The following is a 27411-nucleotide window of genomic DNA, read 5'->3' as shown; positions in this document are numbered from 1 at the left end:
CCTCCGTATTTTGTGCAATAGCCTAGCCTGGGGAACCTTATCAAATGCCTTGCTGAAATCCAAATACACCACATCAACCACTTTACCCTCATCCACCTGTTTGGTCACCTTCTCAAAGAACTCATTAAGGTTTGCGACGCATGACCTACCTGCCACAAACCTGTGCTGACTATCCCTCGTCAAATTATTCCTTTTCTAGATGATTATAAATCCTGATTCTTATAATTCTTTCCAACACCTTACCCACAACCGAAGTGAGGCTCACTGGTCTATAGTTACCAGAGTTGTCTCAACTCCCCTTCTTGAACAAGGGGACAACATTTGCTATCATCCAGTCTTCTGGCACTGTTCCTTAGACAATGACGACATAAATATCAAAGCCAAAGGCTTAACTATCTCCTCCCTGGCTTCCCCGAGAATCCTAGGATAAATCCCATCCAGCCCAGGAGATTTATCTATTTTTACACTTTCCAGAATTGCTAACACCTCCTCCTTGTGAACCTCAATCCCATCTAGTCTAGTAGCCTGTGTCTCAGTATTCTCCTTGACAACATTTCCTTTGTCTCGTGTGAATACTGACAAAAAGTATTCATTTAGTCCTTCACCTCTCTCGTCTGATTCCATGCACAACTTCCCACTACTATCCTTGATTAGCCCTAACCTTATTCTAGTAATTCTTTAATTCCTGATAAACGTATAGAAAACCTTAGGATTTTCTTGATCCTATTCACCAACAACTTCTCATGTCCCCTCCTAGCTCTTCTTAACTGTCTCTTTAGGTCTTTTCTGGCACTTTTGTAACTCTCAAGCACCCTAACTGAGCCATCACATCTCAATCTAACATAAGTCATCTTCCTCCTCTTGACCAGAGATTCAACTTCCTTACTGAACCACCGCTCCCATGCTCACCAACTTCCTCTCTGCCTGATAGCTACATACTTATCAAGGATCCGTAGTAGCTGTTCCTTGAAAAAGCTCCACATTTCAGTTGTGCCCATTCCTTGCAGTTTACTTCCCCATCCTATGCATCCTAAATCTTGCCTAATCACATTGTAATTGCCTTTCCCTCAGCTATAACTCTTGCCCAATGGTACACACCTACCCCTTTCCATCACTAAAGTAAACATAATCGAATTGTGATCACTATCACCAAAGTGCTCACCTACCTCCAGATCTAACACTTGGCAGGATTCATTACCCAGTACCAAATCCAATGTGGCCTCGCCTCTTGTTGGCCTGTCTACATACTGTGTCAGGAAACCCTCCTGTACACATTGGGCAAAAAAAATGTGTCTGTTCTCAATGGCTCTAACTGATGCCATCACCCCAAAACACTCGACCTAACTGTCTCCTGCGCTCCAACATTCACTCAGGATACCTCACGAACTTTCCTGGTTGAGGACAGAGAAAGGCTTTCTGTGGAGTTCCCTGACTAACTCATCTGTAATGCTTGCATCAATCCGTAGGATTGATCATAGCCCAATCTTTGGAATGTGAGGACATGAGTCTTTGTGCCATGATCACACCTCGTGTCCAACTGACCATGATCATTCTTTGGTCTGAGATCAGACAATGCCCTTGACTGAATATGATGGCAGTCCCCAACTGAGGGTACTTCCTTTTCATTCAACTGGGGGTTAGTCCTTTGAGACTTTGAGCCATGGCCATTTGCTTGAAGGATGTACGGTGTGTTTGCTGTGTAAGCTGCTGGCACATGCTTTAAGAGTGACATTAAAGCAGTACAGTGTTATACAGCAGTATAGCTGCCTTCTTCACCGCTCACTATTGGCAATCAATGCAAGGCTGCAGGCTATGAAAACACAGAGAATGCTAGAGAAACTCAGCAGATCTGGCAGCATCTATGAAGAGAGCAACAGAGTGACTGTGTTGAGTCTGATGTGACTCTTCTGTCAGTATTGGGAGGTGAAAAGCAATGAAAGTGAACAAGCTGAAAAATTAAAACAGGAATCTCTTTGGAGAAAAAAAGCAGAACTCTTTTCTGGAAGAGAAGTGGCAGTGAATGAAACACTCATATTAAGGTGGATGCTAGAAATCTGAAAGAAATAAAGAGAGTGCTGGAGAAACGCAGCTGATCAGGCAGCATCTACGGGGAGAGAAAAACAGAATTAATGTTTTGATTACGGAATGACCCTTGCTAAAAAAATGATTTAAACAGGATAAAAGAAGAGTTATATCAGGCTCATTTCTCTTAACCATGGAAGAGTGCAGGACCAGATGACATAATCTCAAAGTAAGGGTTAGAGACATACAGGACAGACCCAGACCCCCCTGTCCACATCATCCATGCTGACCAGCTTTCCCAAACTAAACCAGTCCTATTTGCCTGTGTTCAGCCCTTATCCCTCTAAATGTTTCCTATTCATGTACCGAACCAAATGTCTTTTAAATGTTATAATTGTACCTGTATTGACCACTTCCTCTGGCAGTTTGTTCCACGTCTGAACGAGATAAAGATGAGGAGTAATTTCTTCTCTCATAACAGAGTAAATCCGTGAAATTCTATCCTGCAGACCCTATCAAAGCAGTGTCATGAAATACACTCTGGGTTGTGATAAATGGCTCCATTTCGGAATGGCAGACAGTGACCAGTGGGGTACCACAGGGATCAGTACTAGGACCGCAGCTTTTTACAATATATGTTAATGATATAGAAGATGGTATTAGCAATACCATTAGCAAATTTGCTGATGATACAAAGCTAGGTGGCAGGGTGGAATGTGATGAGGATGTTAGGAGATTACAGGGTGACCTGGACAAGTTAGGTGAGTGGTCAGATGCATGGCAGATGCAGTTTAATGTGGATAAATGTATGGTTATACACTTTGGTGGCAAGAACAGGAAGGCAGATTACTAACCTAAATGGAATCAATTTAGATAAAGGGGCGGTACAGAGAGATCTGGGTGTTCTTGTACACCAAACAATGAAGGTAAGCATGTAGGTACAGCAGGTAATGAAGAAGGCTAATAGCATGCTGGCCTTCATAACAAGAGGGATTGAGTATAGAAGCAAAGAGGTTCTTCTGCAGCTGTATAGGGCCCTGGTGAGACCACAACTGGAGTGCTGTGTGCAGTTCTGGTCTCCAAATTTGAGGAAAGACATTCTGGCTATTGAGGGAGTGCAGCGTAGGTTCACGAGGTCAGTTTCTGGAATGGCGGGATTACCTTACACTGAAAGATTGGAGCGACTGGGCTTGTATACCCTTGAGTTTAGAAGACTGAGAGGGGATCTGATTGAGAGATATAAGATTATTAAAGATTTGGACACTCTGGAGGCAGGAAACATGTTTCCGCTGATGGGTGAGTGCCGAACCAGAGGACACAGCTTAAAAATACGGGGTAGACCATTTAGGACAGAGATGAGGAGAAACTTCTTTACCCAGAGAGTGGTGGCTGTGTGGAATGCTCTGCCCCAGAGGGCAATGGAGGCCCAGTCCCTGGATTCATTTAAGAAAGAGTTGGGTAGAGCTCTCAAGGATAGTGGAATCAAGGGTTATGGAGATAAGGCAGGAACAGGATACTGATTAAGGATGATCAGCCATGATCATATTGAATGGTGGTGCAGGCTCGAAGGGCAGAATGGCCTACTCCTGCACCTATTGTCTATTGTGATAGACAGATTGTTAATAATAAGGAAGTGAAGAGTTATGGGGAAAAGCAAGAAATTGCAGTTGAAAGTTATCAGATCTCACTGAATGATGGAGCAGACTTGATGGGCTGAATGGCCTATCTCTGCTGCTACGTCTTATGGTCTGATGCTGTGGGGCCTGTAGTTATTGTCCATCCCTAGTTGCCCTGAAAATGGTGGTACTGAGCTGTCTTCTTTAACTACTGCAGCTCATTTGCTGATTCCTGTGTCATTCAGACTTATTTTGTGATCTTAAGAATGTAAGTACTGGCTGTATAAAGCCAGAATTCATTCCATTCAATCAGGTACTGACTGTTAAACTTTGGTACAGAATTCCTTAATGAATTGAAGAAGGAGACAATTTTTTAATAGGAGAAGCAATAAAAGCTCATTTTCTTCATTTTATTTGATAATGTTCCTATTGGCAAAAGGCCAAAGTAAAAAGGAAGAGCATAAAAAAATTATTTAAGGGATTAAATCAATATAGCTAGGCATTTAACTTGCAGAAAATTATTCAAGTTTTCATTACCTACTCCCACCTAAGTGAGGACTATTTAAATTAATTCATGATGTGGAGGTGCCAGTGTTGAACTGGCGTTGACAAGGTCAGAAGTCACATAACACCAGGTTACAGTCCAACAGATTTATTTGAAATCACAAGCTTTTGGAGCATGGCTGACTTCACCTGAAAAAGGAGCAGTGCTCCAGAAACTTGTGGTGACTCAATAAGCTCAATGATAAAAGTGATACCAGTAGAAGCCCAATTAAATAATTTTGTTTCTTCGCCAGAATAACATGCCAGGCAAGACAGAACCAAAGGTTCAGCAAATTATTGAGTGCTCTTTATCCCCAGCGTATGGCAGCCTTCCTGGCCAATACCAAGTAGACCAGTTTGCAATTGTAAGACGATCAGATAAAGGAGAAGAATTAAGCCACTCGGCTCATTCAGTATGCTCTGCCATTCCATCATGGCTGACATGTTTCTTGAACCATTCTCCTGCATTCTCCCCATGTAACTTGTTGCCCTTACAAATCAAGTACGTATCTCTGTCTTAAATACAATGAATGACTTGGCCTCCACAGCCTTCTATAGCAATGAGTTTCACAGATTCAGCAATCGCTGGTGGAAGAAATTCCTCCTCCTCTCAATTCTAAAGGGTCATCTCTTCACTCTGAGGCTGTGCCCTTGAGTCTCATTCTCTACTTCTGGTGGAAACATTTTCTCCCTATCCTGTCACTATTTTGTAAGTTGCAATGACATATGCCTTCATTCTATTATATTCCGTCGAGTACAGAACCAGAGTCTTCAACTGCTCCTCATATGACAATCCCTTCAACCCTGGGATCATCTGGAATCCCTTTAACACAATAACTTCCTTCCCTTAGGGCCAAAACTGCTTGCAGTCTGACCAGAGCATTATACAGCCTCTGCATTACGTTCTTGCTCTTGTGTTCTAACTTGAACTGAATGCTAACATTGTATTTACCTAACTATCTGTGAACTGAATCTGTATGTTGTGAAGGGCATCCTGAACCCAAGAGTCCCAAAAGCCTTTGTGTGCTTCAGATCGTTGAAGCTTTTCCCTGTTTAGAAAGTAGCCAATGCTTCTAATTTTCCTACTAAAGTGTAAAACCTCACACTTTCCCACACTGTATTCAATCTGCCACTTCTTTGTCCACTCTCTTAGCCTGGTCAAGTCCTTCTGAAGCTTCCCCACTTCCTCAACACTATCTGTACCTCCACCTATCTTTGTGTCATCTGCAAAGTAAGCAACAACACCCTCAGTTCCTTTGTCCAGATAGTTAAAATTTAAGGTGAATAATTGCCCTCCCAATGTGGACCTATGCCGAACTCCACGAGTCACTGGCTACCATCCTCTGCCTTCAGCCAGTCTGTCAATCCTCTATCCATGCCAGTACCTTGCCTCTAACCCCAAGGGGCTCTTATCTTATTTAGCAGCATCATGTGCAGATGGGGGGTACATCTTTCCCAGGTGCCTTCTCTCAGTGTCTAAGGAAATCCTTCTGGAAAGCCAAACACAGAACTTTGGACGTAACTTGCATTCCTTGACAATCCAAGACAAATGCCAGGAACAAAACCAACCACTCTACCTGGCGTTCATTGGCCTAACTCAGTCAGAAAGTGCTATGGAAGATCCTGTGAAAGTTTGGCTGTCCCCAAGACTTCTTCAACATCCTCCATCTCCTCTACGACAAGGTGTCGGTGATGGTCCTCACTGACAGTAACATGACAGAATCCTTTGAGGTCAAGAGAGGGGTCAAGCATATGTCAACCATCCCCCACCCGACCCCATCCTTATTCCCATCTTCATCACCACCATTCTTCATCTTGTCAAGATCAACCTTCCCAGTGGTGAGGACATTGTCTACAAGGTGAACAGTAAGTGTTTCATGCTCATTGGCTGAGCTCCAATAAGAAAGTGATACCAACCTCACTTGTGATACTACATGATGTGGAATGACAATGTCATCTCTGCACTGTCCAAAGAGGATCTTCAAGCCTCACCTAGTGTCTTTATGGACCCCTCCCAGGCTAAGTTCCACTTCATCCTCCATTAAGAGCAAGAGGGAAATTCTCCCAAACGTGGAACATTGCTCCGACCTGGGAAACTACTTCATATCAAAGGCTGACATCACTACGGAGATTCAACATTGCTTCCAATCCACAAGTGCCATCTTCAGATGCCTAAGGATGAGAGTCTTTAATGATTGTGACATATTACTGATACTAAGTTCCTTGTGTGTAAGGCAGTCACCTTTCTAACTCTTCTATGTGGCTCCAAAATCATGAACTACATACCGACGCTACCTCAAGGCCCTTCAGAAGTACCATCAATGCTTGGGACAGCATAGTGGCTCAGTGGATAGCAGTGCTGCCTCACAGCATCATGGGCTCAGGTTTGATTCCAAACTCAGATGACTGTGTGGGGTTTGTACGTTCTCCTGTGTCTGTGTGTGTTTCCTCTGGTTGCTCTTGTTCCCTCCCACAGTCCAAAGGTTAGATGGATTGGCCACACTAAATTGCCCATAGTATACAGGGATTTGGAGACTGGGTGGATTAACAGTGGGAAATGCAGTGTTACAGGGATAGGGGAGGGGTGTGAGTCTGGGTGGGATGTCTTCAGAGGAGTGGTGTGGACCTGATTAACAGGATGACCTGCTTCTACACTGTAGAGATTCTAATAATTGAGCTAGGGTATGAAATCCATCCTCTGCTATGCTAATATGAAGCACCTACAGCTGTCTGGCACATTGAAAAGTTCAGGATATGTAAGTGATGCAAGTTCATTTGACTGAATCAAGTGTTTTATGTTGTAATTATGTAAAACCATGTTTTTGTGCACTGAAAGCTATTCCTCTAGTGAATCCATCAATCTTCTCAGTGTACCACACAAACTCTGTGAGTGGCTCATTATCCAGTTTGTTCAGACAAGCAAACAGTCTTCTTTCATGTTTCTAATTGGCACTGACCTCCTTAGGTTTACGGACATTAACACTTGGTTAATGCCTTCCAGGTAGACTTGCACCAACATGGTTTCCCAATTACAGTGAGATTTGTTCCTGTCTTAGCTGGAATTAGCCACATTCTCCAGGAGAAAGGAACACCAGTTAAACAGCCTGGAGCATGTGGAATAAACCAACTGCATCCATAATGAGAGCTAATATATAATGATGGTGCAGGAGCAAATTGGACACAATGTAATATTATACAAAACCCTGCACAATTAATCTTAAAAGTGCCAAGGGCTCGGAATATGTTGAATTCCAGATGCATCACTGCATGTGATTGTTGGACAAGGGAATAGACTCTCTCTCTCTCTCTCATGTGATATATTCGTGTTACAAAGCAAATAGGGATGAAAGTGAATGATCTAGTGGTCAACGCTGCTCTAACACAAGTACTTTTCCATTGTGTAAAGAGGATAGGGTCATATATTGAGGAATTCAGTAACTGGTGCTAACAAACACTATTATTCAAATCATTTCATCTTTTATAATCTTCCTACCAACTGTCAGCTTTATTAGAAAGATTTAAACTTGAGATTAATAGAGTCATGTATTCATTCAGCACAGAAACAGACCCTTCAGTCCAACTATTCCATGTCAATCATAATCTCAAACTAAACCAGTCCCACCTGCCTGCACTCCAAACATTTCTTATTCATGTATTTATCCAAATGTCTTTTAAGCATTGTAACTGTACCCACATCCACCACTTTCTCTGGAAGCTCATTCCACACACAAACCACTCTGTGTAAAAAGAATTGCCCCATGTCTTTTTTAAATCTTTCTCTTCTCACCTTAAAAACATGCCTTCTAGTTTTGAACACCCTCACTCCCTTTCACCTGAAGGAAAAGACACCTGCTATTCACTTCATCTATGTCCCTCATCATGTTATAAACCTCAACCTCTTGTACTCCAGTGATAAAAGTCCCAGCCTATCTAATCTCTCCTTGTAATTCAAACCTTTCACTCCTAATAGCGGAGTGAACAACACAAAAAGATTTCACATTATCATGTTTTAATGCTCACAAGTAACTAAAAATAAATATTGGCTGAACTCTTTTTTTTCTCTGTCGACAACTTATATTTTAAGCTACAGAAAGGAACATTTCCCTCTCATGCTTATTTTGAAGTGCACTCTTCAAGGAATTATTGCCCTTAGTTAAAAAGCGACATTTGCTTGAAGCATCCTACACTGCTCCTTTTGCTGAATAGTAACTTTGAGTGGCCATCTTCAAGCATTTGGCTTAGTTTGTAACAGTGATTCTCAAATACACCACCAGCATTAAAACCTGTTCAATTGATTCTCCTTCTTTTGATCAGGCCAGTGCAAATCTCCTGGATTCCTTCAAGAGCTGCAAGTTGCATCTCTTCAACTAATGACCCGCGCTCTCCTGCATTTGGCACGGTGGCTCAGTGGTTAGCACCGCTGCCTCACAGCACCAGGGACCCGCACTCGAATCCAGCCTCGGGTGACTGTCTGCGTGGGGTTTGTGAATTCTCTCTATGTTTGTGTGGGTTTCCTTTGGGTGCTCTGATTTCCTCCCACTGTCCTAAAATGTGCAAGTCAAGTAAATTGCCCATAGAGTAGGTACATTAGTCAGGGGTAAAATGTTGGAATGGGTCTGGTGGGTTACTCTTTGGACTTGTTGGGCTGAATGGCCTGTTTCCATACTGTAAGGAATCTAATTTGGTAGCTCACAAAGCCAAGCTGTTGTCTTTCTGATGATCACACAGACTTTTTGCCTGCCTCTGTTAATCATTACTTTACAGGAAATTTTGTAACCTGATCTCAACATTGGCATTCTCTGTGTTCTACACTATGGCAATTGGGGAGAACTGAATCCAGGTTAAAAAACGGTTGATTACCTGTGCTTGAATTCCACTCTCTGTTAGATGTAAATGGACAGATTACAACAAAACTATTTACAGGCCAACATCTACAAAACACAGAAATTGCTGGAAAAGCTCAGCAGGTCTGGCAGCATCTGTGGAGAGAAATCAGAGTTTTGGGTTGAGTTGCCCTCCTTCAGATTTGGAGAACAACTTCTCTACAACAGCACTCTGGGAGACTGGGCCATTCTGAATCTACTCAGTCTCAAGCCTGTGGCATTATCTCCAAGGGTAAATACCTGACATGGTATGTTTCACGTTCAAAACTACCTAAACGTTTCACTGTCAGTGATGACTCTTTGAAACTGTCTTCCTGAAAAAGGTGGACGCAAAGTTTCTGGCTATTTTTAAGGTGGACATTTCTCTTCATCTCTATCTTAAATAAGTGATCCTATATTTTATAAAATGACAGTCTTATGTTCCCTCATGAGAGAAAACATCTTCTCCACATACGTCCTGTCAAGATTCATCAGATCTCACATGCTTCAATCAAATCACCTCTTACTCATCTGAGCTCCAGCAGACACAAGCCTAGCCTGTCTAACCTTTCCACATAAGAATACACACACATTCCAGGTAATAAATAAGGAGATGAAAACTGTACACATAGTACTCCAAATAGGGCCTCACGAGCACTCTACATAACTGAAACATTAACCTCTGGACTTCTGTATTCAATTCCCTTTGTGATCAAGTGAAAACATTCCATTAGCCTTCCTAATTACTTGCTATACCTGCAGACTAAACATTTCTGATTCATGAACAAAGACAGCCAGAGCACATGGCATCTCCGAGATCTTCAATCTCTGACCATTTTGCATTCTTCCTATCAAATAGGCATTTTCCCATTTTCCCACATCATTCTCTATCTGTCGGATATTTGCCCACTCACTTAACCTATCATTATCCCTTTGTGCTTTCTTTATGTGCTCTTCACAATTTGCTTTACAATCTATCTTTGGATTATCAACAAATTCAGAAACCAAACTTGGGATCTGTTTGTCAACACTGATCCCTAGGGCAGACTACACATTAACCTGCACTTTGCTTCCTGTTAGAATCCTAGAATCCCTACAGTGTGGAAACAGGTGATTTGGCCCATTGTGTCCAACTGACCCTCTGAACCGAATCCCTTCCAGACCCACTCCCCTACCCTATCCCTGTAACCTTGCATTTCCCATGGCTAACCCACTCAGCCTGCACAACTCTGGAACAGTATGGGAAATTTGCTATGGGCAATCCACCTAACCTGTACATTTTTGGTCCATGAGAAAGTGAGGACTGCAGATGCTGGAGAGTCAGAGTTGAAATGTGTGGTGCTGGAAAAGCACAGCAGGTCAGGCAGCACCTGAGGAACAGGAGAGTTGACATTTCAGGCAGAAGCCCTTCACCAAGCACATGCTTGAAACGCGAATGAGCCGTGTAGCAGCATGAGGGGAACCAGGTCCTGGAGCAGCACAAGGGGAAACTGGTCTTGGCGCAGCATCAGGGAAACTGGGTCCTGGGACAGCTCCAGGGGAAATGTGTCCTCGTGCAGTGCCAGGGGAACCGAGTCCTGAAGCAGCGCCGGGGAACGGGGTTCTTGTTCAGCGCTAGGGGAACCGGGTCCTGGAGTAGCAACAGTGGAACCGAGTCCTAGAGCAGCGCTGGGGAATGGGGTTCTCGTTCAGCGCTAGGGGAACCGGGTCCTGGAGTAGCAACAGTGGAACCGGGTCCTGGAGAAGCGCCAGGGGAACTGAGTCCTGGAGCAGCGCCAGGGGAATCGCGTCCTGGAGCAGCACCAGGGCAACTGAGTCCTGGAGCAGCGCCAGAGGAACCGGGTCTTGGAGTAGCGCCAGAGGAACTAAGTCCTGGAGTAGTGCTGAGGAACTGGGTTCTCGTTCAGCGCTAGGGGAAACGTGTCCTTGAGTAGCGCCAGGGGAACCGTGTTGTGGAGCAGCGCCAGGGGAACCGCGTCCTGGAGCAGCGCCAGGGGAACCGCGTCCTCGAGCAGTGCCAGGGGAACAGAGTCCTGGAACAGCGCCAGGAGAACTGAGTTCTGGAGTAGCGCCAGGGGAACAGAGTCCTGGAGCAGTGCCAGAGGAACCATGTCCTGGGGCAGCGCCAGAGAACAGAGTCCTTGAGCAGTGCCAGGGGAACCGAGTCCTGGAGAAGCGCCAGGAGAACCGTGTCCTGGAGCAGTGCCGGGGAACCGTGTCCTGGAGCAGTGCCAGGAGAACCGAGTTGTGGAGCAGTGCCAGGGGAACCAGGTCCTGGAGCAGTGCCAGGGCAACTGTGTCCTGGAGCAGTGTCAGGGGAACTGTGTCCTGGAGCAGCGCCAGAGGAACCGAGTTCTGGAGCAGCGCCAGAGGAACTAAGTGCTGGAGTAGTGCTGGGGAACTGGGTTCTCGTTCAGCGCTAGGGGAAACGTGTCCTTGAGTAGCGCCAGGGGAACCATGTTGTGGAGCAGCGCCAGGGGAACCGCGTCCTGGAGCAGTGCCAGGGGAACCGAGTCCTGGAGCAGCGCCAGGAGAACTGAGTTCTGGAGTAGCGCCAGGGGAACAGAGTCCTGGAACAGTGCCAGAGGAACCGTGTCCTGGGGCAGCACCAGAGAACAGAGTCCTTGAGCAGTGCCAGGGGAACCGAGTCCTGGAGAAGCACCAGGAGAACCGTGTCCTGAAGCAGTGCCAGGGGAACCGTGTCCTGGAGCAGCGCCAGGAGAACCGAGTTGTGGAGCAGTGCCAGGGGAACCAGGTCCTGGAGCAGTGCCAGGGCAACTGAGTCCTGGAGCAGTGTCAGGGGAACTGTGTCCTGGAGCAGCGCCAGAGGAACCGAATCCTGGAGCAGCGCCAGAGGAATCGAGTTCTGGAGCAGCGCCAGGGGAACCAGGTCCTGGAGCAGTGCCAGAGGAACCGTGTCCTGGGGCAGTGCCAGGGAACAGAGTCCTGGAGCAGTGCCAGAGGAACCGTGTCCTGGGGCAGTGCCAGGGAAAAGAGTCCTTGAGCAGTGCCAGGGGAACCATGTCCTGGAGTAGCGCCAGGGGAACTGTGTCCTGGAGCAGTGCCAGAGGAACCGTGTCCTGGAGCAGTGTGAGGGAAACCAGTTCCTGGAGCAGCGCCAGGGAAACCGGATCCTGGAGCAGTGCCAGGGGAACCAAATCCTGGAGCAGCGCCAGGGGAACCGAATCGTGGAGTAGCGTCAGGGAAATTGGGTCCTGGAGCAGCGCCAAGGGCACCGAGTACTGGAGTAGTGCCAGGGGAACCGAATCCTTGAGTAGCACCAGGGGAACCAGGTCCTGGAGCAGCTTCAGGGAAACTGGGTCCTGGAGCAGCGTCAGGGGAACCGAGTACTGGAGTAGTGCCAGGGAAACTGGGTCCTGGAGCAGTGCCAGGGGAACCGAGTCCTGGAGCAGTACCAGCGAAACCGAGTCCTGGGGCAGTGCGAGTGGAACCGAGTCCTGAAGTAGCACCAGGGGAACTGAGTTCTGGAGTAGTACCAGGGGAACCGGGTCCAGGAGCAGCACTGGGGAAACCGAGTCCTGGAGTATCACCAGGCGAACCGGGTCCTGGAGTAGCGCCAGGGGAACCAGGTCCTGGAGCAGCGCCAGGGGAACCGTGTCCTGGAGTAGTGCCAGGGGAACTGAATCCTGGAGTAGTGCCAGGGGACCTGGGTCCTTGAGCAGCACCAGGGGAACCGTGTCCTGGAGCAGTGCCAGGGAAACTAAGTTCTGGAGTAGTGCCAGGGGAACTGAGTCCTGGAGCAGCACCAGGGGAACCGTGTCCTGGAGCAGTGCCAGGGGAACTGAGTCCTGGAGCAGTGCCAGGGGAACTGAGTCCTAGAGCAGCACCAGGGGAACCGTGTCCTGGAGTAGTGCCAGGGGAACTGAGTCCTGGAGCAGCACCAGGGGAACCATGTCCTGGAGTAGTGTCAGGGGAACCGAGTCCTGGAGTAGTGCCAGGGGAACTGAGTCCTGGAGTAGTGCCAGGGGAAATGAGTCCTGGAGCAGCACCAGGAGAACCGTGTCCTGGAGTAGTGCCAGGGGAACCATGTCCTGGAGTAGTGCCAGGGGAACTGAGTCCTGGAGCAGCACCAGGGGAACCATTCCTGGAGTAGTGCCAGGGGAACTGAGTCCTGGAGCAGCGCCAGGGGAACCATGTCCTGGAGTAGTGCCAGGGGAACTGAGTCCTGGCGTGGCACATGGGGAAACGCGTCCTGGAGCAGTGCCAGGGAACTGGGTCCTGGAGCAGCGCCAGGGGAAATACATCTTTGAACAGTACCAGGGTAAATGCATCCTGGATCAGCGCCAGGGGAACCGGGTCCTGGATCAGCGCCAGGGGAACCGGGTCCTGGAGCAGTGTCAGGGAACCGGGTCCTGGAGCAGCGCCAGGGGAAACACATCTTGGAACAGTACCAGGATAAACGCATCCTGGATTAGCGCCAGGGGAACCGGGTCCTGGATCAGCGCCAGGGGAACCGGGTCCTGGAGCAGTGCCAGGGGAACCGGGTCCTGGAGCAGTGTCAGGGAACCGGGTCCTGGAGCAGCGCCAGGGGAAATACATCTTGGAACAGTACCAGGATAAACGCATCCTGGAGCAGTGCCAGGGGAACCGGGTCCTGGAGCAGTGCCAGGGGAAACGCGTCCTGGAGCAGCGGGAGGTGAAACGGGTCCTGGAGAACTGCAAGAAGAAAAGTGTGTGCCGGAGAAGTGCAACTTCCCTTGATGCATCTGAGAGTTGGTGCGGAGTGGGCCTGGAGGCTTGGAGCTGAACGGGACTGTTGTTGGATCGGGGTCTGGTTCTGATGGTCAGACCACATGTTCACTGACCTGCTGCAACCTATTATTGATCTGCAATTCTTACTAGACTGTCATGTCAATCCTTCGACTCAATTAAAAATTGCCTTTTTTTTGACACTGTAAGTAATATTAGTATTATTTTCTTTATTCCTCTTTGGAGCCAAGATTTGTACTTAGGGCCTTGTACCTAATTAGAGGCAGCCACTGTAAAATCTTTTCACTGTGCTCCTGTACTTCTGTGACAAAAAAGTGAAGGATATTCTATTCTGTTCTATTCTGAAATATTGTCTAAAATGTCTGCTTTGCCACTCCATCACTAATGAGGATTCCATTAATCTAATTTGCCAGTTCATTTCAGTGTCACATGACTCATCTCATAGACTTTAGAGTCACAGTCATAGAGTTATACAGCCCAGAAACAGACTCTTCAGTCCACCTTGTCCATACTGACCAAGCTTTCCAAACTAAACTAGTCCCACTTGTCTGTGTTTGGCCCTTGGAGGCATAGAGTAACCTAACTTATTTCCACGTATACGTAACTTATTTCCACGTATGGAGTCAGCTATTACAAGGGGGCATAGCTTTAAATTAAGGGGTGGTAGGTATAGGACAGATGTTAGGGGTAGATTCTTTACTCAGTGACTCGGGAGTTCATGGAATGCCCTGCCAGTAGCAGTGGTGGACTCTCCCTCTTTATGGGCATTTAAACGGGCATTGGATAGGCATATGGAGGATAGTGGGCTAGTGTAGGTTAGCTGGGCTTGGATCGGCGCAACATCGAGGGCCAAAGGACCTGTACTGCTCTGTATTTTTTCAATGTTTCTATGTTTCTTATCTCTGTGGAGTATCAGTTCATTAGCAGTTTGATAGTCAGCACCAAATGTTGCCGAAATCTTTAGGGTGCAATAAAGGACTCCATTGTTTGTTTTTACAAGGGGTTAGGAAAGTTAAATATCGTGAAGTGATAGTTAGAAGAGACTTTCATGTGTGTGTTTGAGACAGTGAATTCAGCAATTAACAGACAATTAGTTTACTTCACCTCAGCGTGAGAGCTGATGTTTGCCAATGCCGACACTGGGTGAATTGGCACAGTGCTTGTAAGGATGAAGAGTAGTGGGGTGAAGGGCATAGGTTCCCTTTTCAGGGTCCAAGGAGATGGACCGTGATCATGAGTTGGCATTGGTTTGCATGGATGGCACTGGGGAACGTGTGGCGCTGCGAGATGTAGAGCCTGAGGACTGTTGTTTTTTTAACTTTGTCTCATTGTTTAATTGCAATAACAAAGTGCATTAAGACAGACCTACTGCTCATCTCTGCGTGGCTTCCATAGCTGGCAGCCTTCTCAAGCTTTCAGGATCATCACCCGTGACTCTGAGAAACTTGCTTGTCTGGAAGAAGATCTGGGGTATTTTTTTCCTGCGATTGGTTAATGTTGTGCAGAAGGACCCTGAATCTGCAGTCCCAACCCAGTAGCAAAAATTCAGGTCAAAGGTTAATTTCCCTGTCCTGTTAATTGCTGCTTTTCAGGGAGTTGGAGGAGTTCTTATTGCTCCCTGAACTTCAAAAGAACTTGTTACCATCCTTACTGGGACAGCAAGCCTAGAGTTTAGCTAGCACTTGCCACTTTGGGGTGAGATTCAAGGATCAGTTTGCCCCACTGTGTAGGCTTCTGAACCCTATTTCTCCCTGACGACATTGTCCTGACTGGTCTGTATCAGTTGACTATTGGATACAGTGGTCTATCTCCTTGAGACAAAAAGTTTAAGGACAGGGGAAGAAACCACAGGTGACTGACTGAAAAGGAAGTCTGTTGAATTAGAGAAATATTAGTTAAGGAAGGCAAAATGAAGGGAGGAAAGGAAAGACTGAGTTAGGGAGAGGTACAAAAAGAAGGGCAATAAGGAAAGGATGTTGTGAAACTTGAAAGGGTTCAGAAAAAATTTACAAGGACGTTGCCAGGGTGAGAGAATTTGAATTATAGAGAGAGGCTGAATAGACTGGGGTTATTTTCCCTGGAGTGTCGGAGGCTGAGGGATGACCTTACAGAGGTTTATAAAATCATGAGGGACATGGATAGGGTGAATAGACAAGTATTTTCCCTGGGATTGGGGAGTCCAGAACTAGAGAGCATAGGTTTAGGGTTCAAGGGGAAAGATTTAAAAGGGATCTAAGGGGCAATGTTTTCATGCAGAGGGTGGTGCGTGTATAGAATAAGTTATCAGTGGCAGTGGTGGAGGCTGGTACAATGACAACATTTAAAAGGCATCTGGTTGGGTATATGAATAGGAAGAGTTTGGAAGAATATTGGCCAAGTGCTGGCAAATGGGACTGGATTAATTTAGGTTATCTGGTTGGCATGGACGAGTTGCACTGAAGGGTCTGTTTTCATGCTGTACATATCTATGACTTGACACAAAAGAAAATATGTGAGAACCATAGAATCCCATAGTATAGAAGCAGGCCATTCTGCCCATTGATTCCATACCAATACTCCAAAGAGCATCCATCCCAAAATGAACCCTGTGCCCTGTAACCCTCCATTTCCCATGGCCAATCCACCTATTCTGCACACTTTTGACTGTGGAAGGAAACCTAGGGCACATGGAGAATGTGCAAACTCCACACAGATAGTCACCCAAGGATGAAATCAAACCTGGGTCCCTGGCACTGCGAGGCAGCAGTGCTAACCACTGAACCATCGTGCTGATTACTCAAGGCTCAAACCTGAAAACATAAATCTAAAAACAATCTTGGAAGCATTTACTCCTGTAGGATTGAGTCTCCTCAGTTTCGATCTCTTCAACATATTTAATTTTATTCAGGAGTACTGATAAAGAAAGCAATTGATGGTGAAATAAAGGCCTTAAACATTTTCAGTGTGTTTCACCTGGATATATAAATCCAGCAATTTCTTGAAGCTCATCAGGAGGTCAAGGGTAAGTTCTTTCAATGTGAGCCTAACGGCCAAGCAACACAAACTGTTCAACAACTTGAAGCTATTCAAAACTTATGGCTTATCTCCTCATTCCTAAAGATTGACATGTTCCATTATGCACTAATAATGGAAGACACACATTAAAATTTCCTTTTTTTTTCCCCAGCAGTGGGCTTACAACATTAAAAACATGCCACCAGTCAGATCCTCATGGCATTTTTTCCCTTGTTTAGCCATGGTGCATTAAGTTAAATAACTGCATAATTACAAAAACAATAACATGCCCTCTTTAACAGGAGCTCATAATTAAGTTTCTTAATTAGTAAGTGCTGATCACTTTTCAGTTGCTGTAATTAATGTACATGTAGCATCCATAGCTTATTACTGATAAATAAATCATGGATAATAAATCCACAAAGATTTATACTTATTAAAATAGGATGCTTCACATGGGCAACTTCCTCTTTGCATAATTGAAACTGATGCTCGCTGACATGAGGTTCTCAGGCTTTATTTTGACAAGATTTTTAACCATAGTTTCCAAAAACAAATGCTCCCTAGTCAAAAATGGATTATTCTATTCCATGACTCATTACCTCAACATGGACCCTTGGTCCTTCACGGTCGATTTTGACACTGTGGAGATGTCCGTCTGCAAGGTTTCCAATGTCGAGGCTAAAGATATCAGGATCTTTATCCTTGTCAAGTCTGTACCTGACCTGAAGGCTTCCTGAAACAAAAGAAAATAATTCTTATTCACTTTTGTGTTGTCTTGCCTGATTGACCAGTTGACAGATCAATGGCTGTAGAAAGAGGTTCTCCAGCCTCAATTGATTCCCAGTATGTACACAGGCAGGATTACATGAGAGGTCATTGATTCTGAGTGTTGGGATATGTTGTGTGTGAATTGTGTATACATTGTGCTGTGTGCCTATTGTATTGTGCACTCATACATTCTCCATGCTGGGCATCTGAGCATTGCTTAGTATGTGTTTGCTGTTATGTTGATATGTACTTGTGCTTGTGCTGGGCATGTGATGCGTTCTGAAAAACCGAATATTCTTAAAAACCCTCAGCAGGTCTACAAAGTTAAAAATCACTCAACACCAGGCTATAGTCCAACAGATTTATTTGAAAGCATCCGCTTTCAGTGCACTGCTCCTTCACCTGATGAAGGAGCAGCACTCCGAAAGCTAGTGTTTCCAAATAAACCTGTTGGACTATAACCCGGTGTTGTCTGATTTTTAACTTTGTACACCCCATGTACAACACCGGCATCTCCAAATCATGACTCAGGAGGTCTAGCAGCATCTGCTCAGAGACAAATGTCAGCATTCTGCATTTGTGGTCTTTCATCAGACTGTTGTGTTGGTGTGCGTATGTATGTTGTGCTGTCTCTTGCACATTTTGTGTTTTGTTGACATGCTTTGCTGCTGCATGTTTTTCTGGTACTTCAATATGTCATTTTGGCATTTTCTGTGTCAGTGTGTGGTATTGTATTAGTTTGGTGTGTAGGGTACATGTTACTTATTAAGTTGACACATGCTTGTACACGTGTGATCACATGATGACCCGATCAGTCCATTGTGCTTGCATGGTTGAAGGTCTGTGTGGATGAACAATGCCCTTGGCTGAATAATTATAGGGCAGCTAATGCCCAAGGAGTTGGACTGCAATCTCTGGGGAAAACAAAGATAAGTAAATCAGACAGGAGAAATTATTCAATAGATTGTGGCATTGGGACAGTCAGCCTTCAGAAATGAGAAATGGGACAATGAAAATGAGCCTATCCCAAAGATACCTTTGAGACACCCGTAAAAATAAAACAAGTAAAAATTATGATGAGCAAAAGAAAAGAAATGCAACCACTGGAACACAGCTGCCACATCCAAAGGCAAAGAGGTTGTAAAGAATGGAACTGAACTGCAATATTTTAAGATAAGCATGATTAACTGACATAACCTTAAGAAGAAAGTAGCGTATTGGTCTGGATGCCTGAGGCAGGGTGACCCTCAGGTCAAACTACCACTGGTTGTCTCTCTCTAATGGAGAGCAGCCATATGGTTCACTGGGACAATAGCTAGTTTACTGATCAGGAATAATGAAGGTACACTGTAGGAAGAACAATTCTCCCCATGATCTTGGATGGAATAAAGAACACAAATAAACCAATGAAAACCTCAGATAGAAAATGGTTCGTTGTGAAGGATCTAAGAATCAGAATTTAAAATATCAAACAGCAGAATCATTGAATTTAAATTTTGTGGAGTGACAATTAAATGAATTAAAGTAACGGCATCACATTGCCTGTTTCACGGTTCAATAATCTGAGACAAAGATAGACTTTGGTGGTACAATTGCAGATGAAATCCAAATTAGACAGTGAAATTAATGTTAAATATAGGAATTCAAAACTGTGAAAATTTAAGTCTTATTTCAAAGTAATTTAGTAGAAGTAAAATTAGGCAGAAAATGAAGCTTGCTTCAGATAGTGAAATTTAAACAAAACCTTTGAAAAGACCAGGGATGAAGGGACACAGCTAGTGACTTTTCCCTCATATGTCATTTGACAGAGTGGTGTAATAGCACTCCAAAGGTGTTAGCGGATTCCATACTGAAAGCTGGCTGGTCCAGTCAAAGAAAAATTAGAGATAGAATTTTATTAAAAAAGCTAGAATTATATTGAAGAAAAAAAGTTTTGGGAGGATTTGAATGGGAATACTAATATCATAGAATCCGTATAGTGCAGTTAGAGACCATTTGGTCCATCAAGCGATGGTGAAGAGGTCTTGCCCGAAATAGTTCACAAGTTGGCGCAACTTCGAGGGCTGAAGGGCCTGTTTTGCGCTGTATTGTTCTATGTTCTATGAAACGTTGATTCTCCTGCTCCTCAGATGCTGCCTGACCTGCTGTGCTTTTCCAGCACCACACTTGGAACTGATCTCCAGCATTTGCAGCCATCACTTTCACCTATGAACAGCAGGCAACCCATTCTCATAACACCACATTTACACGGCTAGTCCACCTAGTCTGCACATCCCTGAACAGCATGGCCAATCCATCTAACCTGTACATCTTTGGATTGTGGGAGGAAACCGGAACATTCAGAGGAAACCTACGCAGACACAAGGCAAATGTACAAACTCTAAGTACATAGTCACCCAAGGCTGGAATTGAACTTGCATACTTGGCACCATGAGGCAGCAGTATTAATCACTGTGCCACCAGCTGCACTTACATAACATGGGAAAATATCAAATTGATAGGAAGAACAGAAGTGCACAGTAGTTTTTTAGTGGTAACAGACTGGAAAGTGTGGGTGTGCAATGGGACCCAGGTCTCCTTGTCAATAAATTACTGAAAGGTGTAATGGGCTGCAAGGAGGGCTAATGAAATGTTGACCTTTGTCACAAGAGGATTTGAGTACAACAGTACTGAAGATTTGCTTCAATTGTTTAAAAGCTTGAATTGACCACATCTGGAGCACCAAGAGCATTTCTGGACTCCTTATCTCAAGAATTATATTATTGCCATGGTGAGAGTTAAAAGAAGGTTCAACAGACTTGTTCCTGGGACGTTGGGACAGTGCTTTGGAGAGAGATAGGGAAAACTAGGCATGTATTCTCCAGAGATTCAAAGAATGATCCCATTGAAACCTACGAAATACTTGAAGTGAGATCATTCCCTGGTTGGTCTAGAATCAAGGGCTACACTTAAAAAATTAAGTGGATGTCATTAAGGGCCAAGACATGGAGGTTACATTCTCTACCTCCTTTACTCAGAGGTGGAGAATCTTTGAGATTCTCGACAGCAGAAGACTGAGAAGCAGAGAACTTAATTTTATTTTTTATTTTGGTGAAATGCAAGTAGCATTGAGTTTTTTGGGAGGTTTATCTCCATGAGTACCAGCAAATTTTCTTGCCATATCTTACCAAGCTCTGACAATATACCCCATTTCTGTGGTGCCCTTCATGTCAATTCTTCCCCATCTTACCATGCGCCGGTGACAGAGCAACTTGCCATTCAGTAGGTATCTGTAAAAGACCACTGTTTACCATACTCATGCCACATTTCTGAGGCTGCTGGACAACCATTAGCAATCTGGCATTGCCCTCACTCACACAACCACAATGCCACACTGCTCATGACACATAGCCAGACTTTTTATGACAGATGTCATGACATTGTCATGTTAGCGCAGAGAAACACTAAAAAAGGATGAGATAGAGGTCTGATGGCAGAAATATTACCAGAGGAGAGAAAATGGGAACAAGTTATGAATTGTCAAGAGTATGCACTGTACTGCAAGGAAGCCTGCATTATGTCTATCACCAGATTGTCCTCAGAAGTTTTCAGGTATCCCTTTGAAGGAGTTTTAGATTAGGTTAGATTCCCTATCTGATGAAGGGCTTTTGCCCCAAACATCAATTGTCCTGCCCTTTGGCCCAATAGGTCCATACCAATCCTCTGAAGAGTAACCCACCCGGACCCATTCCCCCAACCTTTCTGTACCCCTGACTAACGCACCTAACACTTTGGGCAGTTTATCCAGTATGGCCAATTCATCTGACCAGCACATCTTTGGATTGTGAGAGAAAACCAGAGCACCCAGAGGAAACCCACACAGACACAGGGAGAATGTGCAAACTCCGCACAGACAGTTAACCGAGGGCAGGAATCAAACCCAGGTTCCTGGTGCTGTGAACTGGCAGTGCTAACCACTGAGCCACCGTACCACCCCTATTTTGCTTTTGCATATGTAAAGGAGGGTCATGTTATTAAATCCAAATCAAGAAAAAACGATCTTCATTAGCATGGACAGAAAAGCCAGACCAACCTAGATTATACGATAGGAATTGTGATAAGGCTATTACCGCACAGTGTTTTAATGAAGTAAATTCCCTCCACAAGAGAAGCTAAACATGGAGATATGCAAATTACTCTCCAATTGCCTCTCCTCCTCCACCAGCTGTGCTGTACTTGTAACTCAATAATCGATTCTGTATTAAAATGCATGAAGAGAATCAAGTTGCAGCACTTACTGTTCAAACATATCAGAAAATAAAATGGATAGTGTATTCAAGCGTGTGTGAATTTGTAATTTTCTAATAGCTCTTAATGAACATCAAATACCTCCCTGAAATTTAACTTTACAAGAGTGGCATCATCATAGAATAGAAACCCAGCAGTGTGAATACAGCCCCTTCATCCCAACAAGTCCACACTGACCCTCAGAAGAGTATCCTGCACAAATCCATTCCCCTGCCCTATTTCACTACATTCCCCCGACTAATGCACCAAACCTGCACATCCCTGAACACTATGGCTAATTCACCTGACCTGCACATCTTTGGACTGTGGGGGGAAACTGGAGCACCCGGAGGAAACCCACGCAGACACGGGGAGAACGTGCAAACTCCACACAGACAGTCATCAGAGGCTGGAATGGAACCTCGGTCCGTGGTGCTGTGAGGTAACAGTGCTTACCTCTGAGCTACCACACGATATCCTTTTGAACTGAATGTACATTGTATCCATAAAGTCTTTTGTTACTTTTTTTCCCTTTTATTACTCTCTCTTCATGTTCTTTTTACTACATTTTGAATTATATATTCTAATTTCCAATATGTTTCCTGGGTTTAATATCTGTATATGCCCTTAAGAATTCTTTAATTTGATTGAGCGAACCCGTCTACTCATCAGATTTCTCTATAAGGGTGCTACACTGGAAAAGCTTTCTGACTACAAGGACTGATTCTTTGCCTCAAATCTGGAAACATTAAAAAGGCACACCCAGCAGCAGTGACAATGTTTCTCAAGGGGAGTAGCAGAAGATAGATAAGACAGCTGGTTTACATTACAGAAAATCTTTAATGTACCCAATCATAGCAGTTTCTTATGATGTGACTCCCAACTATGATTGAGGTCATTAGGAATCCCTGATGTCTTCAGAATCTGACCTTCATTCAAGCCCTACAGTCTGGAAGCAGGCCATTTGGCCCATAAAGCTCACACTGATCCTCAGAAGAGCATCTCACCCAGACCCACCCCTTACTCTATCCCTGGAATCCCAATGGCCAATCCGACTAACCTACACATCTTTGGACTGTGAGACAAAACCAGAGCACGTAGAGGAGTACCCACGCAGACATGGGGAGAATGTGCAAGCTCCATACAGACAGGCACCCGAGGGGGGACTCAAACCTGGGTTGCTGGCACAGGGACCACTGAGCCACTGTGCTGCTCATGGTGGGCCTGTTATCTTTTCCAATCACTTCTAGGCCATGCAATCCACTGAAGCATCAAGAAGCAATTTAAAAACGTAACTCCAAGGTTCAAACAAACTGCACCTTAATCCATGGGATATTATGGCGATAACTGGATCTAAGGCATGAATTTACTTTTTTCTCTAAATCCTGCTGAAAGTAAAGCATGGGGCTACAGTAGGCAGTGGAGAGACTGTGCACCACCTCGGGTGATATATGCATAATAAGTAAATAATATGACTTTGGCACAGTTCTGCAGTGCAAGATGGAAATTTCATCACTAAAAGCTTTCTCTCTGTATAATCACCTCCTAAAACATAATCTTTTAATGAAATCTCAACTCCTGACAGTTAGAACTCCCCATACAGTTTAACCGGTAGCAGTAGTTTGGTATCATCATCTAGTCACAAGAGGACATTAAGGATAGCTGGATATGCAGTTGTCATTTAGATAAGATCAATTTTAAAGGGTGTTAATACTGTGCAGATGAAAAAGCTAAAAATAAGTGAACAAATTCCAGTTTAAGTGGTTATTATAGAAGTTCTTAAGAAATGTTTAGAGAATGAAATGCCAGGAAACTTGTGTTTTCTTGATAGACAATGTGTTCTGGCTGAGAATCACTACTGTTTTTCATTTTTGTTCCAGGTTTTAAGTATTCTGTCACTTTGCCTTCCATTAGTTCGTGCCCTCATCACACTGAAACATCAATTATTTGGAGCCATTTTTCAAACATTCATGAGTGGGTGTAATGGCGGCTTTAATCTATTTTCGCTCTTATCAAATGCTGACGGATCTGTTGTAGCCTTTCAGATTATTCTGAATTTTTGCTGGCTGCTTCCTATATTTATAGATTACTTTTGAAAGATTGTGAATCATGCAAACACCACCTCCAGGTGGCGCCGAGGTGGCAAATGTATAATGAATTCAAGTGAAATTGCTACCAGACATCTTTATTATGACAGAGAAAGCAGCGTCTCAACAAATACTACATTCAATGGAATTTCAATTTTTGACTCTATTTCTTTGAAATGATCCCTACTGATGATGTCAGGCTGCATGACAGGAATCATTTTCTTGTAGATTCAGCTCTACTCTGGTGGGACTAAGAAGAACCTTTGGATTCAGATCTTTACATTTTCAAAATGATATTTCTAGGAGGCATGCTGCTTCACAAATTGTTTCCTGTCTGTCTCTTGACCTTGCTTCACTATTTTCCTCAGATTTCTGAAATAACTGCTCAGAAGTTGGCATCCTGTCACCAGCTCACCCCTTATTTACATGTGCACAGTACAATAGGCCCTGACCAGCCATGTCAAAGCCAGTGCCCAGACTGAGAAGACCTTCAGAATCGCCTGTTTTTATCCTTCAGGTAGAGCTCCCTGATTGGCTCGGTTAACAATCCCATAGTCATTGAGATTCACCTGGCCCTGGTTCTAATCATCATAGTTTCCTTCATCGCGATTGTGAGGAAACCAGGGGCACTCTGTCCCTTTGACTGCACCAGGGAGCTTTGCCCACTTCCCTCCTGATAATGAACCTGATTTGGAGCTTGTCCACATTGAACCTGTATTTGCTCATTCACAGGCTAAACAAAGCTTAAGAATGCCTTGAGTCACCAGCACCATTTGCACATGCAGTGGCCATCTTTGCAATACCGTTTGCACATAGATAAGTGACCATATCAATATTCATTGGACATACTTTGTTTTTAAATATCTGAATCTGAACCAGCAAGCCTGTCTCCCTCGATGAAGACTTGTATTAAAGCTCTAGGTAGAGTAAACATCACTGAAAATCAGACTTAGTGCAATACAAATTCACTTAATAACTCTGCAACTAAAAGCTAATCTCAGGAACGGTGAATACAAAACCATCAGCGATTGTTGTAAAAACCCAACTAGTTAACTAATGCTCCTCAGGGATGGAAATCTGCATCCTCACATGGTCTGGCCAAAATGTGACTCTAGACCCACAGCAATGTGGTTGACTCTTTATTGCTCTCTGGGATTGTCCCATAAGTCATTGGGTTCAGTGCAAATTGCAATGGGCAACAAATGTTTTTTTTTTCAACAATGCCTACATTCCTGAATAAAGATAACAAAAACAGTATGGCAAACCAAAGGGAGTTTATGCAATTTATATGAACAAAAACAGCCAGAAAATAGCAAACTCTGAACCAATCAGACTATTGGACAAAACTGCTCACCCTTGTATGTCACAATCTGAGCATCTCCACCCCACCATCTTAGTCTTTCTTTACTTTGGATGAATGCAAAATGTACAGCCGGATCAATGGGCCAAATGGCCTACTCCTGCTCTGACTTGTATGGTTTTATGCACCATCAAGACATAACTCAATTCAAAGTTTCCAAATATTAAGCTTTCTCTGATGATAAAATTGCATATGAAATATTGCTTGAACACGCAGATGGTTCAGATTGGATTATTGATATCCCCTGGAGTATTGTCATATTAGTTCAATCAATGTATTCAAAATAGCTCATAGTACAAACAGTCTTTTGATGGGTTAATTTGCGAGTTGTCCTGAATTTCAATTCACTCATTTTTAGGAACAATAAATGCTGTTGGCCAATGCTTAAGGATTGCAGCCACCCAGTAGATGTCTTGCCTATTTAGACTTTTGTCATGTATTAGGAAAGACAGGGAATACTATCTCAATTTAGTTTTGGGGTATGACATAACAGCTCAACCTTACCTGAAGCACTCACTATGCTTCCTGATCAGGAGCAAGGATCTTGGCTGATTTCTCCTTTTCCTAATGTAAACCTACAGAAGCTAAAATTGGCATCCATAGTGGCATACCAGGTAACTCAGTGCAAGCTGTGCATAGAAATTGGATTTTTCAAACAAGCACAGCTTGGTAACACATTACTTCACTTTTGGGGAGATCATAAAACACCAACTTGTTCAAATGCAAGTAGACACACAAGCTGTGTTATAATAGAGTGCAACTTGTATAAAAAGTGTGTAAAGATTAGTTTCCATTATCTCAACAAATGGATTTAATTTGCTAAATGAGCCTTGTAGTCTATAACCACTGTTTGAAGTCATAGAGTCATAGAGATGTACAGCATAGAAACAGACCCTTTGATCCAACCCGTCCATGCCGACCAGATATCCTAACCCAATCTCGTCCCACCTGCCAGCGCACGGCCCATATCCCTCCAAACCCTTTCTATTCATATACCCATCCAAATGCCTTTTAAATGTTGCAATTGTACCAGCCTCCACCACATCCTCTGGCAGCTTATTCCATACACGTACCACCCTCTGTGTGAAAAAGTTGCCCCTTAGGTCTCTTTTATATCTTTCCCCTCTCACCCTAAATCTATGCCCTCTAGTTCTGGACTCCCCAACACCAGGGAAAAGACTTTGCCTATTTACCCTATCCATGCCCCTCATAATTTTGTAAACCTCTATAAATTCACCCCCTCAGCCTCCAACGCTCCAGGGAAAACAGCCCCAGCCTGTTCAGCCTCTCCCTATAGCTCAAATCCTCCAACCTGGCAACATCCTTGTAAATCTTTTTTGAACTCTTTCAAGTTTTACAACAACTTTCCGATAGGAAGGAAACCAGAATTGCATGCAATCTTCCAACAGTGGCCTAACCAATGTCTTGTACAACTGCAACATGACCTCCCAACTCCTGTACTCAATACTCTGACCAATAAAGGAAAGCATACCAAACACCTTCTTCACTATCCTATCTACCTGCGACTCCACTTTCAAGGAGCTATGAACCTGCACTCCAAGGTCTCTTTGTTCAGCAGCACTCCCTAGGACCTTACCACTAAGTGTATAAATCCTGCTAAGATTTGCTTTCCCAAAATGCAGCACCTTGCATTTATCTAAATTAAACTCCATCTGCCACTTCTCAGCCCATTGGCCCATCTGGTCCAGATCCTGTTGTAATCTGAGGTAAATCTCTTCGCTGTCTACTACACCTCCAATTTTGGTGTCATCTACAAACTTACCAACTATACCTTTTATGCTCGCATCCAAATCATTTATGTAAATGACAAAAAGTAGAGGACCTAGCACAAATCCTTGTGGCACTCCACTGGTCACAGGCCTCTAGTCTGCAAAACAACCCTCCACCACCACCCTCTGTTGTGTAAGAGGATAATTCTTTCTTCTGGCCTCCAGGAAAGTTACTTGTTTTTCAGGTGTGGAATGTGCAAAGGCATCAGCACAATGTTTTTAGGTGATTGCAATCAAGCTAAGAACTTCTCTTTCCTCTGTCCCACTTCTATTCCTGTAGATCAGAGCATTAGGAGAGCTTCTGAGAGCAACCATCCAGGGGTCTCAGGATTGTTCTTTTTGCAGTTGAACCGTAATTGAAATAACACC

At 44.3% G+C, this 27411-nt stretch overlaps 1 protein-coding gene across 3 annotated transcripts in view; it reads right to left on the bottom strand.

Annotated features, from left to right (window-relative positions):
• LOC122551780 (contactin-associated protein-like 5) overlaps nucleotides 1–27411 on the bottom strand; it is a 1290980-nt gene that overhangs the window by 69604 nt on the left and 1193965 nt on the right. For all 3 annotated transcript variants that reach the window (XM_043694243.2, XM_087989330.1, XM_043694244.2), the window contains one exon: nucleotides 17371–17504. In XM_043694243.2, coding sequence (XP_043550178.2) covers nucleotides 17371–17504 — 134 coding nt within the window. The remainder of the gene's footprint in view (nucleotides 1–17370; nucleotides 17505–27411) is intronic.

This window comes from Chiloscyllium plagiosum, unplaced genomic scaffold, assembly GCF_037043375.1.
Source record: "Chiloscyllium plagiosum isolate Xiang-an unplaced genomic scaffold, Cpla_swu_hap1 HiC_scaffold_7, whole genome shotgun sequence".
Taxonomy (NCBI): domain Eukaryota; kingdom Metazoa; phylum Chordata; class Chondrichthyes; order Orectolobiformes; family Hemiscylliidae; genus Chiloscyllium; species Chiloscyllium plagiosum.
Note: the sequence above shows the minus strand (reverse complement) of the source record. Positions and strands in the feature narration are given on the sequence as shown.